General features: G+C 34.6%; 1 protein-coding gene across 49 annotated transcripts in view; it reads left to right on the plus strand.

Annotated features, from left to right (window-relative positions):
- The window catches only part of SOX6 (SRY-box transcription factor 6), a 658,308-nt gene that overhangs the window by 285,477 nt on the left and 355,245 nt on the right, over positions 1 to 17,586 (plus strand). For all 49 annotated transcript variants that reach the window (XM_045370379.3, XM_074014189.1, XM_074014211.1 and 46 more), the window contains one exon: positions 16,622 to 16,829. In XM_045370379.3, coding sequence (XP_045226314.1) covers positions 16,622 to 16,829 — 208 coding nt within the window. The remainder of the gene's footprint in view (positions 1 to 16,621; positions 16,830 to 17,586) is intronic.

Raw genomic sequence — 17,586 nt, forward strand, 5'->3', positions numbered from 1 at the left:
CATTTCTGGGAATGGAGCTATTGTCATTACATGATAACAGTCCAGGAATTTTTAGTGAGGATCTAATCTTCAGTCTTGCTGTTATGACAGACTTTGAGAAGATTTCTAATCTTGTTATTTTAGAGATTTTAAAAACTTGAATTGTTGGCAGTTTTTTGTAAGATTTTGTCATTTAAGGTAGTAGGCAGCACTCCTTACTTTTATTGAGACTGTACTTTAGAAAGTGTAGTGAAACCCACTCGTTCACTTGGTCCTAACTAGTGTATAGACATAGTGATAACTCCTAAGATAAGATTTATGTACACCTTTGTGGTACCTGATTGGCATATGAAGCACTGGAAAAAAGTCCATAAACCTGTGAGATTTAGACTTCTTGAGACATTTAGTTACTACTTCTCTCATTTTTGGATTCTGGAAATGCATTCAATTTTAGTAAAGTTAAAGCCTAAATTTCTGTTAACAGGTGAAAATGGTCATCCTTACCTTGAATCACTGCATAATATTTTCTAGGAAGACTTATGGGGGATTTCCCAGTTCCTGTAACTTTGAAACTATATTTGCATACAGTGCTATCTCTTTTTCAACCTATTTCAGAAATTTAATAACAGAAATTTATTTAGAATTTGAACTAAAAAATAAAACATTTTATTGCATGGAATCTGGCAAAGCTCTTGCTGTGGGTAGTGAAATAGACAACAAATGTTGTCTAGCGTTAACATATTGATTACCTTTATATTTTTACACCCTGATGATGTGCACTGTCCTTTAAAAAAAGTATGTATTTTTAAAAGTTCCCCAAATCTAAATTGTTTAAATTAAACAAAAGGGTTGCTGGTATGATACTTGGAAGTATCTCAATGTTTATGGAAATATAAATAATTTTTTCATGATTCTTAATTATATAATATGCCTTTCTAAGAATAATTTTTGGAAAAATTTTCTTTCTTACCTAGCATATTATTAAAATCTTCATCAAAAGTAGAGACATTAGGCCAGGCATAGTGGCCCATGCCTGTAATCCCAGCACTTTGGAAGGCTAAGGCAGGTGGATCACTTGAGGTCAGGAGTTTGAGACCAGCCTGGCCAACATGGTGAAACCCCATCTCTATTAAAAATACAGAAATTAGCCAGGTGATGCGTGTTTGTGGTCCCGGCTACTCAGAAGGCTAAAGCAGGAGAATCGCTTGAACCTGGGAGGTGGAGGTTGCAGTGAGCTGACATTGTGCCACTGCACTCCAGCTTGGGCGACAGATCAAGACTCCGTCTCAAAAAAGAAAAAAAAAAAAAGTAGAGACATTAACATGCTCTGGAATAGTTGGCTTTTTTCCCCCCTTGGGCAAGAAGGAATCAGGTATGCATGCTGATTAACACACTCCAGTCATTAACATGTGATTATGTGGGCTGCATATTGAGCACCTGCCAAAATATAAAAATCCAGTACTTTGCTACATCTGTGCAAAGACTTTTTGCATTTCTTTTGTATTTTGAAAGATCAAGGAAAACCGGACATTAGTATCTTTTTTTTTTCAGTGAAATAAAATTGCATATTCAGAATGTGTTTAAGGAGATGTCACATGTCATGTTTATTTTGATTTTAACCATTCATTCTGTGTAAGATCCAATGACTATGGTTTCTAGTGCACTGACTATAACATGAACCCCTTAATGAACTCTATCACTGACATTCACTTACAATTTGCAACATTCCTGCATGTTCATAAGGATTATCTTTTCTTGGATTCAGCCAGTGTTCTCCTAATTTGCCTCAGTTTTATGTGATATTTCTATGTTTGATGGATATTTTGTTTACATTCACTTTACCTATGTCCTGCTAGTGTATACCTCATAGTAATGCCAGGGCTGCTCCTGTGGTTTGGCTTCTCCTGTCAACTATCCCTCTGCAAATACTTCTATATGACCAAAGTGTAGCTTAGAGTCTATAGCATTTACAGACATAGGAAAAGTAGCTTTTTGATAATTATTTAAAATAAGACTTGGTTACTAATAAAAAATCAGGTATAGTCTAGTCTAGCATGAACTGTCTGATTGAGCAAGACTGTTCTACTTAGCTTTTATTTTTCTTAATGGATTCAAATGTCATTTGAATGTAGCTTTTTTTAAAAAATAAATTTTTTATTAAAATTGGTCAGGGTTAATCAATGGAAGCTAATCTCAGGACACCAATAATTTTCTGATTAAAGCAGAACTCTATGAGCATGTTTCAGTCCATAGGTGGTTCTGATTGATATATATTTTCTTGTATAGAAATCCTTCTTAAAATTTTTTCTTGCCTAGCCTCTGGCTACATTACTATAATGAAGTATGATAACTGGCACAGTGAAATCTGTACATTTTTTTTCATAATGCTTCCAAGCAACATGTAGAAAATAATGTATATATTATATAGCATGCAGTTGTTTATATGACTAATTTGAACTTTTTGTGATTAGAATGAAATATTAATCTCAAAGTCCTTGTAGATCAGCAGGAATAAGATGGTGACAACTGTGATACACAGCATATTACTTTGGGAGGAGGAAGCCAGGATTGTGTTTGCACACCTTGAGACCTACCTTCTTTAATTTGGAGAGGGTTGCTTTCCATAAAGGCAACTTTAACACAATGAATCCTATTAGCATCATTTGTTTGAAGATGAGGTTGAAAGGGCTGTCTCTGATTATTCAAACCACCTGCATCAAGCAGGAAAGACCCTACTCTGTTCCCTCCACAAATATATCTAATCTTTCTTGAACACCTATAATGAATATGCATTAATTACCTTGATATGGAAATTATTCCACGTTTGATTGTCCTCTGCAAAAAAGTTTCCTTGCTTTCCAGGAGAAGCATAACCTTTTAAAGAAGAGCAACTTCAAACCATTATTACTTTTGTCAATACAGCTTTCAATGTGATGACATATTTATTTTTTATGATATTAACCTTCACTACATTCTCTTGACCCCTAGGCATTGTTTTTAGGTGATGGAAATTGAGTTCAATAATATGTCTTTGTGTAAACCACATTCTAAATTCCAAAGTATAAATTACAAACCTTTGCTAATAAAATTTTACAATCAGGTTGAAATTCGAAATGAATATTTATGCTTTTCATTTATCTTCTTTATATTTCATTAGCACCCTGGAAAATGGAAAACCTTATTTAATAAAATGATTGGAAATTATTTGGTAAACTTTTGCTTTCATTATAATTTAACTCTGATTTGTTTCTACTCCCAGTGTACTGAGAGTACTCAGAAAACAATATTCTCAAATGTCTCAAAATTTCTGAGAGGAAGTATGCCCTCATTCAAGCACAGATAGATTATGGTGGTATAATAGAAGAGATTCATTTGCCGAGAAATGAATAATTCAAATATTTATATGATAATTACTTTTATTTATCAATTTTTTGTCAGTTCCAGTGGCAAGTAATAATTTTTTGCATGAACACTGAGTTAGTCAGGATTAAACTAACGTAATCCATGAATGAATTCAGAAAACTTTTGCTCTCGAGTTTAGAGTCAATATTTGACTTTGTTATATTAATTTATTTCATACCTGGTATGCTTCTACTTAAGATGATTCTCTCATTTTTGTTCTCTCATTGATGTATTTCAGATATAATTTGATTATAGTTCATTTATTTTGCTTTCTGAAATTAACAGTAAAGTTAGAATTTGGCTGTCCTTTTGGTTACTGTTCTCTTGTATGACACAGTAGGTCAAGGAATGAATCTATGTTTTTGGATATTTGGAAGTTAAGAGGGAAAAATAAAAATTCAGAGAGAAGTTTTTCTTTCCAGAGAGAAAATATGGGCTCTGTGATTGTAGTTGAGTCATCAGTCCAAAGTTGTATATTGCATTCAGGTAGAAGAATGCACAGCTTCCAAACACTGTGAGCACCTGATGGCAGTTAGACTTATTTGCTGCCTTGTGTTAAATTGGTGACATTTTGTGTCCCGTTTCCCTTTTGCTGGAAATGTATATAGAGATAGGTGGGTGGATGCATGGATGAGTAAATAGATTGTTGTTTTATAAGTAACATAACCTCTGAGGAATCATTTTTAGTTTCTTTGTATTTGTTCTAGTTGTAAGACCTTAAACAAGAGAGTTAGAGATGTTATTTAAAATGTTCTGAATTATAAAGAGTTTATTGGTAGCCCACCACATGAATTTACCATATTAGAAGAAAATTTGAAGGTTCTTTCAGTGAAATCCTCAAACTTGGGAGCTTTACTGGGCAAGATCTAGTGAAGAGAGGAGATTGTTGAGCTCACAGGGTGGCCCTGAGTATGTATGACACAAAGCAATCTGTTCTCTCGACTCTCTTCTTTAGGCAAACTGGGCGTTGAAAGGACTTAACTGTCAATAGAGTTGCATCTCTATTAAGGAACAAATGGATTTGACAAACCTTGATTGGGCTCTGATACTTTTTAATGTTAAGATTTGTGAGGTATGAAGAGCATACCATGAGTTATTTCTTTTCATTTAAAGCACACTAGTTACTTTGCTTATTACAAAAACAACAACAAACAATATGGATGTCACTCAAATGGGGATGAAAAGAAAACAACTGCAGAGGAGGAGAGCATGAGGAAGATTGACTTGACACCAGAGTAAGTGGTTCCTTCTTCAGAGGAGCTCTGTGGAATCATTTGAGACTCTCCAATTTGTCCAACATCTCCAGCTTCTGCATAATCACTCCCTTTATTTCTCAATGCCTTAAATTCCCAAAAAGACATTCTTTTTGTTCAGTAGGGGGTCCTTTATAAAATATTTTTTTTCTCTGGGGTCCTTAGAGGGAACACAGGTTACCTCCTAGAAAGCCTATGTTCATCTCTGCCCTAATTTGCTGTGTGACCTTAGGGAAGTCACTTTATATCTCTTGACTTCAATTTCCTCAGCTCGAAAAAGAAGGATTTGAACTATAATCACTAAGCCTCTTGACACTTCTCACTTTCTTGGTTTCAAGGTTAAAATTGGGATAGCCAATTTGACTTAGCTTAATACTATTGTTTAGATTGAGTATCATGTATATGGTAGTTTGGGTATCAATGAATTGCCACATGAAAATAACTATCTAGAGTTGGTAGGCACATGAACCAGTCAATAGTTTAATGTTGTTTTTGTTTGTTTGTTTTACTTGGAGTCTTGCTCTGTTGCCCAGGCTGGAGTGCAGTGGCTTGATAGCGACTCATTGGAAGCTCCGCCTTCTGGGTTTGAGTGATTCTCCTGCCTCAGCCTCTCCTGAGTAGCTGGGATTACAGGTGTGTGCCACCACACCCGGCTAATATTTTGTGTTTTTGGTGGAGACAGGATTTCACCATGTTGGCCAGACTGGTCTTGAACTCCTGCCTTCAACTGATTTGCCCGCCTTGGCCTCCCAAAGTGCTGGGATTATAGGCATGAGCCACTGTACCCGACCAATAGTTGAATATTGATAGAATGTTGATTTAATTGTTGGGAAATTCACTATCAGGCCTTCCTTAAAGCTCTGCTTACATGGTATGAAATCTTTAAAACATGACATCTCTAAGGCAGGTGATAGTGTGTCTTAATTCTTGTTGTTCAGATGGTACTGAGTATATTGAATTTAGGGCACTACTCTTTAAGAGATATATAGAGAGAAACAATTGGAACACACTCAGAGGAGAATGTTCAGATTGGCCAAACTGTGTTTTATGAAGAAGAAATGAAGGAAAAAGGGATATTTTCCCTAGATGAAGAGAAGATAGAAGGGTACTGTACTAGCTGTGAGTATGTATTGAACAACTGCCATTCTGAATGTTTCCATGGAATAGAAATATGGATTGGAACAGGTTTCATATTTCTATAAAGAAGTATTTTAGATAACCCTCAATAAATGGAATGGACCACTTTGGGAGCTGCTAAATCCTCTATTAGTGAAAGTGTTTAGGGAGAGGCCAAACAGCCACTTGTCAAGGAAATCTTAACACTAACCACCACCATTTAATGATCACTTACTATGTCATGACACTGTTCTAAGTGTTTTATTTTTATTGATTCATTTAATTCCCATAATAACTCTTTGAGATGAATTCTTTATTGCACTATTATTATTGCCATTTTGCAGACAAGGAAATTAAGGCAAAAAGAAGTTAACTAACTTGTCTGAGCTTATATGGATGAGAGGTGGAAAAGCTGGGATTTAAACTGGAAAATCTTGCCCAGGGTGCCTGTACTTTGTTAACTATTTTATTATTCCGTCTTCTCTTGCACAGGGAATTCAAGTGCTAGATGGCATTGAACAATTGGAGTTTTAAAGACCTTTGAATCTTGAGATTCTAATTTTGTGTGTGAGGCTGGTAGTGTATAGATAATGCAGGGCTTTTCTATGTGCCTGTCTTGACAGGTTTGGGGATGTTTTCTGTATTTAATCTATTCGCTATATTTACTTCTATTTGTTAAATAGAATGTTAATGAGGCCATTCAACAAACTTTTGGGTTTGTTATTTTTTTTCCTGCAAATTGAAATAACATTTAGGAAACAACAGCTTATTTTTAAAGCCTTGGGAATTGTGACACTTTAGCAAATATTGGTAACAAATCTATTTTCTGACACATCTATGAATAATTTTATTGTTACTCAACAGCATAGTAATAGTGACAAGTGGCATATGTTATTTCAGTTTTGAAAATGTTATGTAAATCTAATATACTAGCAAATATCAGTTTTAATAAAAGTAAAAATACTCTTTCACTATCATTCAAAAAATGACACTTTTGTCATAAATAATCTGTTGGCAATTAGAATCAAATACCGCATTTTAATTTATATACGCTTCTTTAACCCAATTCTTTTCCTTACAGTATGTCACATTAGAAAAAAACATAACTTTTTTCCTCTGAGAAAGAACCATAAATGTTTGCAATTTAATCTTCAGCATATTGAAAAGGTTAGATTTCCTTTGTTAGCAAGAAGTTATTGGAACCTAAATCTTTTCTGTCAGTCAATAAGACTATAGTAGAAGGTGTCTTATATAGCACAGTTGGCAAGTAGTTTTTGTTCATCAAAAAAACAAAAGATTGTTTAAGGTGGAGAATCAGAAAAAATGTTACATATATTGTCTATGGTATAAGTTAATATAATATAGTAAACATAGATGTGTATGTGTAACTTATATAACATAATTTGGACATTTAATTGAAACTTTAAATATATAAATGCACTGCATAGCAAGGAAGGACGGGGTTTAGTGGTGGGAGCCATGTGACCTGGCAGGGAAGATTGATCACTAACTTGGTTGATTTGCCAGTCCATGGTAATTTAAAACATAAATGACTTTTGGTTGTTTTTGCTATTGTGTTAACTTCTTACATAAATTGTAGCTCCTTAATTCCCTCCAGTCAAAGACTATCAGGACCATATCTGTAGCTGAACACATTGGGTTTATTACTCATTTTTAATGAGGGAGAATATATGCCATAGTGAACCATAGAGCATCTTAGGAAGAGAGTGTTCTATTTGGACCTATTTTAGGGTTTGGGCTTTCTTTTGGTGATTTTGAGTAGGGCCTAAGGAAACAGAAGTTTGTTGTAGATTGACTGCTGTCTGAAACCGGGGCAAATCTATGATTGGATATCTCAATAAACCTTATCTATAGGGAGGGCAGACTAGGTTGAGGATAACATTGCAACTGGAGAGGCTACAACTAAAATGGAAAACAAAGCAAAACTGGCAACATACAATGCTATAAGAATGAATACATTTAATTCATTCTTGCTACTGGATACAGGAAAGGTTACAAGTGAATAGTATTCTGTTCTTACAATTAGACTGGGTAGCAGGTAGTGTACTGGGTAGCAGGAAGTTGATTCTTGCAGCTACTTATGCCATTTCCCAATCATTTCTCCCAATTGCAGTGACTCCCACCTGTATGTGGGTTTCGATTTCATTATATAGGCAAGATTCAACTCCTGACCTATGCTTTCTGACTCTTAATTCCTGACATCTGATCTGACTTTTGCAACCCCAGCCCACTACTCTCCTCTGCTTCCAGTATGGCTCACCATCCGCATTCCTTGTCTAGGTGTGGTCGGCAATCCAGCTGAATCAGAGCAGTAGTGTACTGTAGCTGCTCCTGGACACAGTAGAGAGAATTCATATGCAGATAGGATAAATAAGAATTGATAGTATTCCTAGAAAAAGCAAATTAGAAGTGCTAAAGTTCCTGGAGTTTTGTGAGAAGCCAGATCTCAATGGAATTGGTTTGAGGTGAACGTTGATAATGAAGAAAGTAATGTAGTTTAGTATTTATTATTCCACTTAGATGAACAAGTACGAATAAAAACTTAAAAATGGTGCCAGTGGTTTTCATGACTATATTTGCAGAATTGAAAATTGAAAAAAAGGGCAATTGGACAAAGGACATTTGTATTTAATAAGAGTAGCTATCATTTATTGAGTACTTATATGCTAGGCATTGTACTAAGTGCTTTATGCATGATTCATTTCTCATAGCAACTATTTGAGGATATAATTATAGCTCTACCCTATAAAAAGGCAGAGTCTAATTCCCATTCCCTTGACTATTGGCAAGGCTTGGTGACTCACTATTGAACAGAATGCAGTGACAGTTATACAGTGTGATTTCCCAGGCTAAGTTAGAAACAGTGGTATAGCTTTCATCTGGCTGTCTCTGGGACACCACATCAGAAAGAAGTTTCGCTATCCTGAAATTAACATACTGTAGAAAAGAGACCATGCAGAAAGGTCATGTAGAGACAGAGTAAGATGTCCAAGAAACCCTAGTTATCCCAGCCCCGAGCTCTTAAAATGTTCCCAGCCCAGGTACCTTATCTGTGAGTAAAAAAGTCATTGAGATGACTTTGGCCTTAGCCACTGACTTAACTGTAACCTCATGGGAGACTTTGAGACAGAATCACCCAGCCCAGATGCTCTCAAATTCCTGACCTACAGATAACATTAAGGATAATAAATGATTATTTTTGTTTTAAGCACTTTGTTTTGGGATGATTTCTTATACAACAATACTTAAGTAATACAAGTTACTTCTTTGTAATTCTTTGATTAAGGTGAATAATAAAGTATAATTTTTGCCTCAAATATAGATAAATCTCCTTTCTGGAAATGAATGGAAACAAAAAGCCTTAGAAGGTAGTAATCATTGACGTTGTGGCATCTTTTACTGTTGAGAGTGACTTAAAAAAAAAACTATAGCCTTATGGAATAGAAAAAACATTGGATTTGGTGTCAGAAAACCTGCACTTAAAGATTTTTAGCTCTACTGGTCCTGCCTATGTGACATGGAGGGAACAATCTTGCTGAGTGTGGTTTTTTTCCTGCTGAAAGTGAAGATGTAGAATTTGGTATCTAGTTGTTGGTGACATATTTTTAGAATGACATCTAGAGACGAATGCATCAGAGGAGGGTGATGAAGGGTCTGGAAATCATGGCAAATGAGAAATGGGTTTAGAAAGTGCAGGAGTTTTACCTAGAAAAAGACTATTAATTTGATGTCTTCATTAAGATATTTGAACAACTCTCACATGGAAGAGGAAATAGATTGATATTATGCATCTTTTGAGAGCAAACAGGAAACAATGTGTTGTAATTAATGTTTTAGTCCAATACTGCTGCTAATAACAAAATACCATACACTGGGTAATTTATAAACAATACACATTTATTTCTCACAATTCTGGAGGCTGGGAAGTCCACGATCAAGGCACCAGCAGGTTTGGTGTCTGGTGAAGGCCCAGACTCTGCTTCCAATATGACACCTTGTTACTGTATCATCTAGACAGGACCCACAAACTGTGTCCTCCCATGGAGGAAGGGCGGAAGGGCAGAAAGGACCTAACTGTTTGCCCTCAGCACTTTTATAAGGTTGCTAATCCCATTCATGAGGGCTCTGTTCTCATAACTTAATCACCTCCTAAAGTGATTAGGTCTTAGACTTTGATTTATGAGTTATGGGGGGACATATATTCAAACCACAGCAATAAGTATCTAGATTTTAGCTTACATGAAGATTAATTTTTTAATAATTAGATTTATTAGAAATAATATTTGTGATCCTTCAACTATAGGAATGCCAAGGAAAGAAAGCTTGTTTATTTTTTCTGGGTTTGATAGAGGGAAACTATAATATACTGACTCTCTCGACATCTTCAAGAAGGCCAAAGTCTATTCTTTTAAATTACTATTTTTTTCTGTTTCCCCTAAGCATCTGTGTATAAAATAGCTTTTGTTTTTCTTTACTACATGAGTCATATGTTTATGGAAGATGAATTAGAAAACACAGATAAGCAAAAAAGGAAATGAAAATTACCAACAGTCTTACCACCATTTAGGAATCGCTATAAATATTTTGATATATATTTCCAGTTTGTGTATGTTTGTGTGTAGGGGAGCACATTCACACTTATGCACACATATAAATAATTGGTGTTATAATCTAAATACTACAGTATATGCTTTTTTTTCATTTAATACATCTTTCCTTGTGAATAAATTATTTCTGTGACTTTGATATTTATATTTAAATGTGAAGATGAAATTTATTTTGTGATTAAAAGTATTATTTGTGATAGGACATTTACAAAATATAGAGAACTTCAAAAAGGAAATAAAATTATCTGTTATCCCAATACTCAGAGGACCATTAACATTTTATTGTGTGCTATGATCTCTTTTTTTCTGTACATAATTTTTGTAATGATGTATAATGTGCTACCAAACAGTAGGTCTTATTCCTTCTATCTAACTATATTTTCATACTTTTATTCCCCACCACCACTAGCCTTTCTAGCCTCTGGTAACCACTGTTCTATTCACTACTTCTCACATGTGAGTGAGAACATGTGATATTTGTCTTTCTGTGCCTGGCTTATTTCACTTAACATAATGTCCTCCAGTTCTATTCATGTCGTTGCAAATAACAGAATTTTATTCTTTTTTTTTACTGTAAATAATACTCCATTGTGTATACATACTACATTTTTAAAATTCATTTATCTGTTGATGAAGGTGATGGATATCCTAATTCCCCAAATTTGATCATTACACATTATATGCTTATATCAAAATATCACATGAACCCCATATATATGGGCAACTATTATGTATCCAAAATTTTAAAATAAGAAAGTGTATTAATTTTATTAATATACTTTTAACAATACATTATGAATATTCCCACATTTCATTAAATTTTCTGCAAAATTATTATTTTCAGTAGCTCCAAAACATTCCATCATATAGATAAAATCATAATACACTCAAATAATTCCTACAATTGGAATAACTAGGCTGCCTATAGTTATTCATCACTATAAACAACAGTATGTTCAATAGATATATTTGTTTTTAATGGCTGTGTTGTATTCCACTATGTAGTTGTATCATAAATTCCTTATGTTTTAATATCTCAGTTCTAAATGTTTAGCTTAAGCAATCTTGTCATTGTTGGAGCAAATCTTTACTCTTCACCTAATGTTTGATTTTTTTTCTTTTTTTTTGAGAGACAGAGTCTGGCTCTGTTGCCCAGGCTGGAGTGCAGTGGAGCAATCACAGCTTACTGTGGCCTTGACCTCTTAGGTTCAAGCAATTCTCTCTCCTCAGCCTCCCGAGCAGCTGGGACCAGAAGTGTGCACCACGACACTCAGCTATTTTTTGTTGTTGTTGTTGTTATTTGTAGGGATGGGGTCTCGCTATGTTGCATAGGCTGGTCTCAAACTCCTGGGCTCAAGTGATCTTCCTGCCTTGACTTTGCAAAGTGCTGGGATTACAGGTGTGAGTCACTGTGCCCAGCCTTTTGATTACTTTTGACACATTTGATAAGTAGTTGTTTCAAGTTTGTCAGTCCACACTTATTTAATTTTGTTGTATGCTCTGGAAGTCTATAGAAGAAGCTTGAAGTCCTGAAATCCTTTAAGAGTTAAAATTTAGTTACAGATATGAAAATTACATGCAGAATAGTAATGAATATTTTATTCTAGTATATTATTAAATGCTAAATTATGTGGTTATGATTAAGTGCTTTGATGTGTAGTTTGGAGGGTAGCATGATAGTGAGGACCTCACTATAGTGAGGTCCAGTATAGTTAGGGGTGCTTCAAGGATGAAATGCAGTTTGATCTGAACTTTGAAGAGTGGGTTGGGTCAAAGTTAAGGAAGATATAGGGCATTGCATGGAAAAGCAACAAGACACACAAATGCCCAGAGATTTGAGTAATTTTGATATATTCAATACCATAAGATGGCTACTTAAATTTAAAGCCATTTGAATGCCATTGGTGAACAATCAGTTTTGAATAGTAACTTCTGAAAAATCTGAACGATATTCATTTTAATATTTTTTGTTTTTAATATTTATCTCTTCAAATACTGGAAAACATATTAATTAAAATTCTTGATTCGTAAATATGCAAAAACTGCTTTTCCTTTCCTAGAAACTTTGTCTAATAACTATTTTTTGATATTACTGTGCTTTTTAATCATCTACATATATTTTACATACTGTGTTTAATTGATTTCCAGTGAAATGCTCTTTAGATTATCTGAATCAACGTGGCTTTTTTCCTTTATTTGGGACTGGGATCCTTTTAAATCATATTTTGAAAATTTTCTTCACTGTAGGTTTGGTGGGGCTGCTGAAGTTAGGGGTTGAATGAAAAGAAATTTATAGTAAATTTCCTTTGAATAAACTAATATTTACTAACTCAGTGCCCACATGTTCTTCTTTTTGTGGTATTCATGTGTTTAGTCGTGTTAAACAGTGGTTGTTTTCAAAAGAAAGATCAAAAGAAGAAAAATAATTTCCTTTATGTTATTTTGAAGAATCACAACCAGCTTTAAAAATTTTTTACACAATTATATTCACATTATAATATTAAGGCAAAACACATTTATATGATTGTTCTTTAGGGAGCAGTATTTCTTAAAGTGGGATCAGGACCTGTGCATTGGAATCACTTGGGTTGTTCATCAATATTCAGATTCCTTGGCCCCATCATTGTGGAAGGTGGTATGGGGTGAAGGAATCTGCATTTTAACACACTTGCCAGATAATTCTACACATTGAAGCTTGAGAACCACTACTTTAGGGATGTATTGTCTCAAGTCTCTTCGCAGCAGTCCTACAGTGACATGCATTAAGACTTGGTAGATATTATCATTGGACATTGGTTTAGTCCATTCTCACACTGCTATAAAGAAATACCTGAAACTGGGTAATTTATAAAGAAAAGAGGTTTAAGAGCTTATGGTTATGCAGGCTGTACAGGAAGCATGGCTGAGGAGGTCTCAGGAAATTTACAATCATGGCGGAAAGCAAAGGGGTAGCAGACACATCTTATATGGCTGGAGCAGGAGGAAGAGAGAGAGTGGGAAGGTGCTACACACTTTTAAACAACCAGATCTCATGAGAACTCACTCATTATCATAAGCAAGGGGAAAGTCTGCCTCCATGATTTAATCACCTCCCACCAAGCCTCTCCTCCAACATTGGGAATTACAATTCAATTTGAGATTTGGGCAGGGACACAAATCTAAACCATATCAGGTATTTTGCCTCAATTGATGTGTCATTGGACCTGTTTTGTTCTTAAGAAATTACAAAATAATCTGGGCTTTTTTTCGTAATAAAATTAATTTAAAATTATATAGCCTCCTTAAAAAAACCAGAGATTCTTTGTCAAGATTTTTTTTTAAAAGTTGGCATTATTGACTTCATATTAGACAGTAACCTATTATAAGTTTATTAATTTATGTTCCCTTTTACTCAGATGAATTGCTTACAGACTTCCACTTATGAAAGGTTAATATTTGTTAGGTTTTAGAAAGTTAAAAAGCAGTGGCTGGAAATGGTAAATTTTGCCCCTTCCCATTGTTGTTAAGCATGGTATAACATGACTTACACGACTTAAGCCATTTGTTTTTATTTACTGCCTATTTTTACAATTTGGTGACATATTGCAAGTAATTCTTGTGGCTTTTATGGGGAAATCATGACTCTCTAGCCTATTGCTGTCTGCTGCTTGGTAGTATTGAGCCACTTTGCACAGATTATGGGGCTAAGAACAGTGTGGGTCATCATTGCAATAAGGAACCCATGGTTATTGTCTGCGGTGCAGCATGGCAGTGACCACATTCCCATGAGTAAAGAACAAGAAACATAGTCCAACAAGTACGTAACAATACGTAAATAAGACTGTTTGGCATTAGTCCTGACAGGAAAAAATGGTACTCTTTGGAGCCTAAATGCTCTCAGGAAAATCTAAAGTTGTTAGTAGGCTGGAGAGCCTCTCTTAGCATCTTTCAATTTCAGTTTGGCAGTGATGGAAAATCTCCTTTATTATAGTCAATGGTGAGTCATTTGTAGGTAACCACTTTCACATACTACAGTTTTGACTTGTTCTTTAATCCCTTAGGTTGAGTCAGGGTTTTCTTTGTTTGTTTGTGTGTGTGTGTTTTTTTTTTATTTTTTATTTTTTTTTGGCTATAATGTGACAATAATTGGCATTTGAAATGAAAGCAACTGAAGTATGATTGATCAAACGGTGATTATTAATTCATAAAAGCCTTGGTCAGATGTCTAATATGGACTTTATTAAGAGGTTTAAATGGCTTTGACAAATATATCTCTGCATTTTCATTCACACAAGTGGAGAATGAACTGGCCGTTCCAAGGAGCCACATACTAGCCATGACTGGCATCTAAAAGAAGGGGTTCCTCTGCATCACTTCACAGAATTCTTGTAAACATTAAGTGAGATAAAACATCTTTCCTGGAGGAAGGAAGGGATCTAGAAGGAAGGTAAAGAGGAGCTCTCTTCCCTGCCCTGCCCCATTTATTTTATCCTTTTCCGTTTATTTCAGCGTAAATATATTGAGCAGCTCTATTCTGGGCATTGTACTAGCAATGGGTATGCAGAAAAAATTGAGATTTAGCTCTTAATCAAAAGATTCAGCTTTATTGAGATAAAATAAATATACCATGTAATTTACCCATTTAATGTATACAGTTCAATTATTTTTAATATATTCCCAGGTTTCACAAGATTTATCTTAGTTTGAGACTCATAAACATTTTTTACTTCACAATTCCTCAGGTCCAGAAGGAAGAAAAATCTCTTTGGTCCCATTCCTAAATCTGTTCCTTCCTTCAGGAAATAGTACCTACCAGTTGTTAAACACCACCTCAATATTGTGAGCCCAGCACTATGCCTTGGTACCTTACAAATATTATCTCATTGTGTGCTTTCAATAACCCTGAAAATCCATTTTTTTCCCAACTTATATACAATGACAGTAATCCGAAATACGTAGCATTTGTTGAGTACAATTATTATGTCTTTTAATATATGTAGAAATTTACTGCTCTAGATATCATTTTCCTTTTCTCCCCTTTTCCCATTAGTTATTAACTATGTAACTTTTGCCTCATGCTTGTCCTTACGCTCTTGACTCTTACTGGGCTTCCTTGTGAAGGAAAAAGATAGAGGAGCAATAAGGATTTTCAGGAGTCTGATGGTGATCACAAAGACTGGCTGACTTACTTTACACACATTTTTAAAAATATAAATATAGGGAGAGAGAATACCCTTGTGCAAACAGATAAAAGGTGAATGCAAGGCTGCTGAAGGGCTACGGCAAAATAATAGCTGTTTCCAACCCTCAGTTCCAATTTAAAGAAATACAAAAATATTTTATTTCTATGAAATTTTAGGTGTTTGTTTTCCACCTACGATTTGCTTTTTCCTTTTCAGCTGATCCACCTAACCCTCTTCGCAGTTAGCTAACTTCTCTATACTATGAAGGAATTCCTGCACACATATTTCTGCAATAACCCTGTCCTTTTTTTAAAAAAAATACTTCTCACCTGAGGATAAACTTGTCCCTTTGTAAAATAAAATAAAAAAAGATATATTTTTTTAAAATGCTACATGAAAAATGTGCTGAAGTATCAGTGGTAAAGGTAAGGAATATAAAGAGACTTCTGTAACTTTGGACAGCTGTATAGCTAGAAAAACCAAAACAAAACGGTTTTCTCCAAACCCCAGCACAGGAAAATATTCAGGTTGGCTAACTTTCTGGCACTGATTTAGATCATTTATATATTTTCTGGTGAACAATGAACATTGGCTACTGAAGCTAACTTTTCTACTGGTTCTAAATTAAGGACAGTGTTTTTTATGATGTGCTTTTTTTTTATGCTATGGCAAGAGTGTTGCTAATAAAAGCGTCCAATTAAAAGAAAAACTTTACCAAGCCTAATAATTAGTCATTGAATCTGAACTAATTTAAATGAAAGGTGTAAATGAGTAAGGGGTTTAAAGGTTTGTTTTTGAAGCACTTAAACTGCTTTATATTTAAAAAACCAAACAGTTTTAATCTGCAACTTCACATTAGTTCCTTTGACAATGGCTTCTTTAATGCTTTGTTTAACCAGTATTGTTTAATCAGAATTGTATTTTTTATTTGTCCTACTAAATTACTTATATCTTATTTTAATTAGTATATTTTATTTGTCCTACTAAGCATCATATACTGTCCTGAGTTTGGGATTTTTTTCTCCAGTAGCTTGCAAAGAAATGTATATTCTAATGGCTTTATTTTATTTTATTTTTCTAGGAATCAGAGAATAATAAGTTATGTTCCCTATATTCCTTCCGAAATACCTCTACCTCACCACATAAGCCTGACGAAGGGAGTCGGGACCGCGAGATAATGACCAGTGTTACTTTTGGAACCCCAGAACGCCGCAAAGGGAGTCTTGCCGATGTGGTGGACACACTGAAACAGAAGAAGCTTGAGGAAATGACTCGGACCGAACAAGAGGGTATGTGTGGACTTCACTGTTGGGTTCTTTTTTTTTTTCTTTTTCTTTTTCGTTTAAGGATTACAGGCCTTAAAAAAAAAAAAAAAAGGTGAGATTTCAAGGGCAAGGGCCAGAGGAGTGCATAATTGGCACTAGCTAGGAAAAAGTTATTCAGAGGTTACCATGGTGATGGCAGATTGTGATCCATTAGGAGTGTTAAACAGATAGCTCCATTTTTCTAAAACTTTGTGCATTTTGTTTGGTTCTTAAGATAACAAATTAAGATTTTAAACTGACCATAATCCTACTCTGGAAAAAGGTAATAAGGGATTTTTCCTAGCTGCAACTTTATTTTTCATTTTTTCTCCCCTATTTCCTTGTGGTGAATAGTATTTCTTTATAAAAATGTCAACTGTTTAAAAGACAAAATTAAAAAGATTTCTCTTCATTTTTATAAATATATTATTTTATCTCCTAACATTGTAGAATGGAGATTAGAGGGCTTCAAATATTGTTAAAACTGAAAGTATATGAGTGACTTTTTTGATACATGACATCTCTTGCAGCATCCCACGTCTACCTTCTCTACTCTGTACAAGAGTTCACTCAGGTTCAGGTACATGGTAGAAAACAGAAATGAAGGAAGACTCTCCAATAATATTTTTAAACAAAGTAAATCAAGTCTAAGTGATGATTATACTATGTTGCACTTTCAGTTTTTATGTACAGATTTTAGGCCTTAAAATGTAGAGTAATTAATAGCTCTGGATTTATTACT

The sequence above is a fragment of the Macaca fascicularis genome, chromosome 14 (assembly GCF_037993035.2).
Source record: "Macaca fascicularis isolate 582-1 chromosome 14, T2T-MFA8v1.1".
Lineage (NCBI taxonomy): Eukaryota > Metazoa > Chordata > Mammalia > Primates > Cercopithecidae > Macaca > Macaca fascicularis.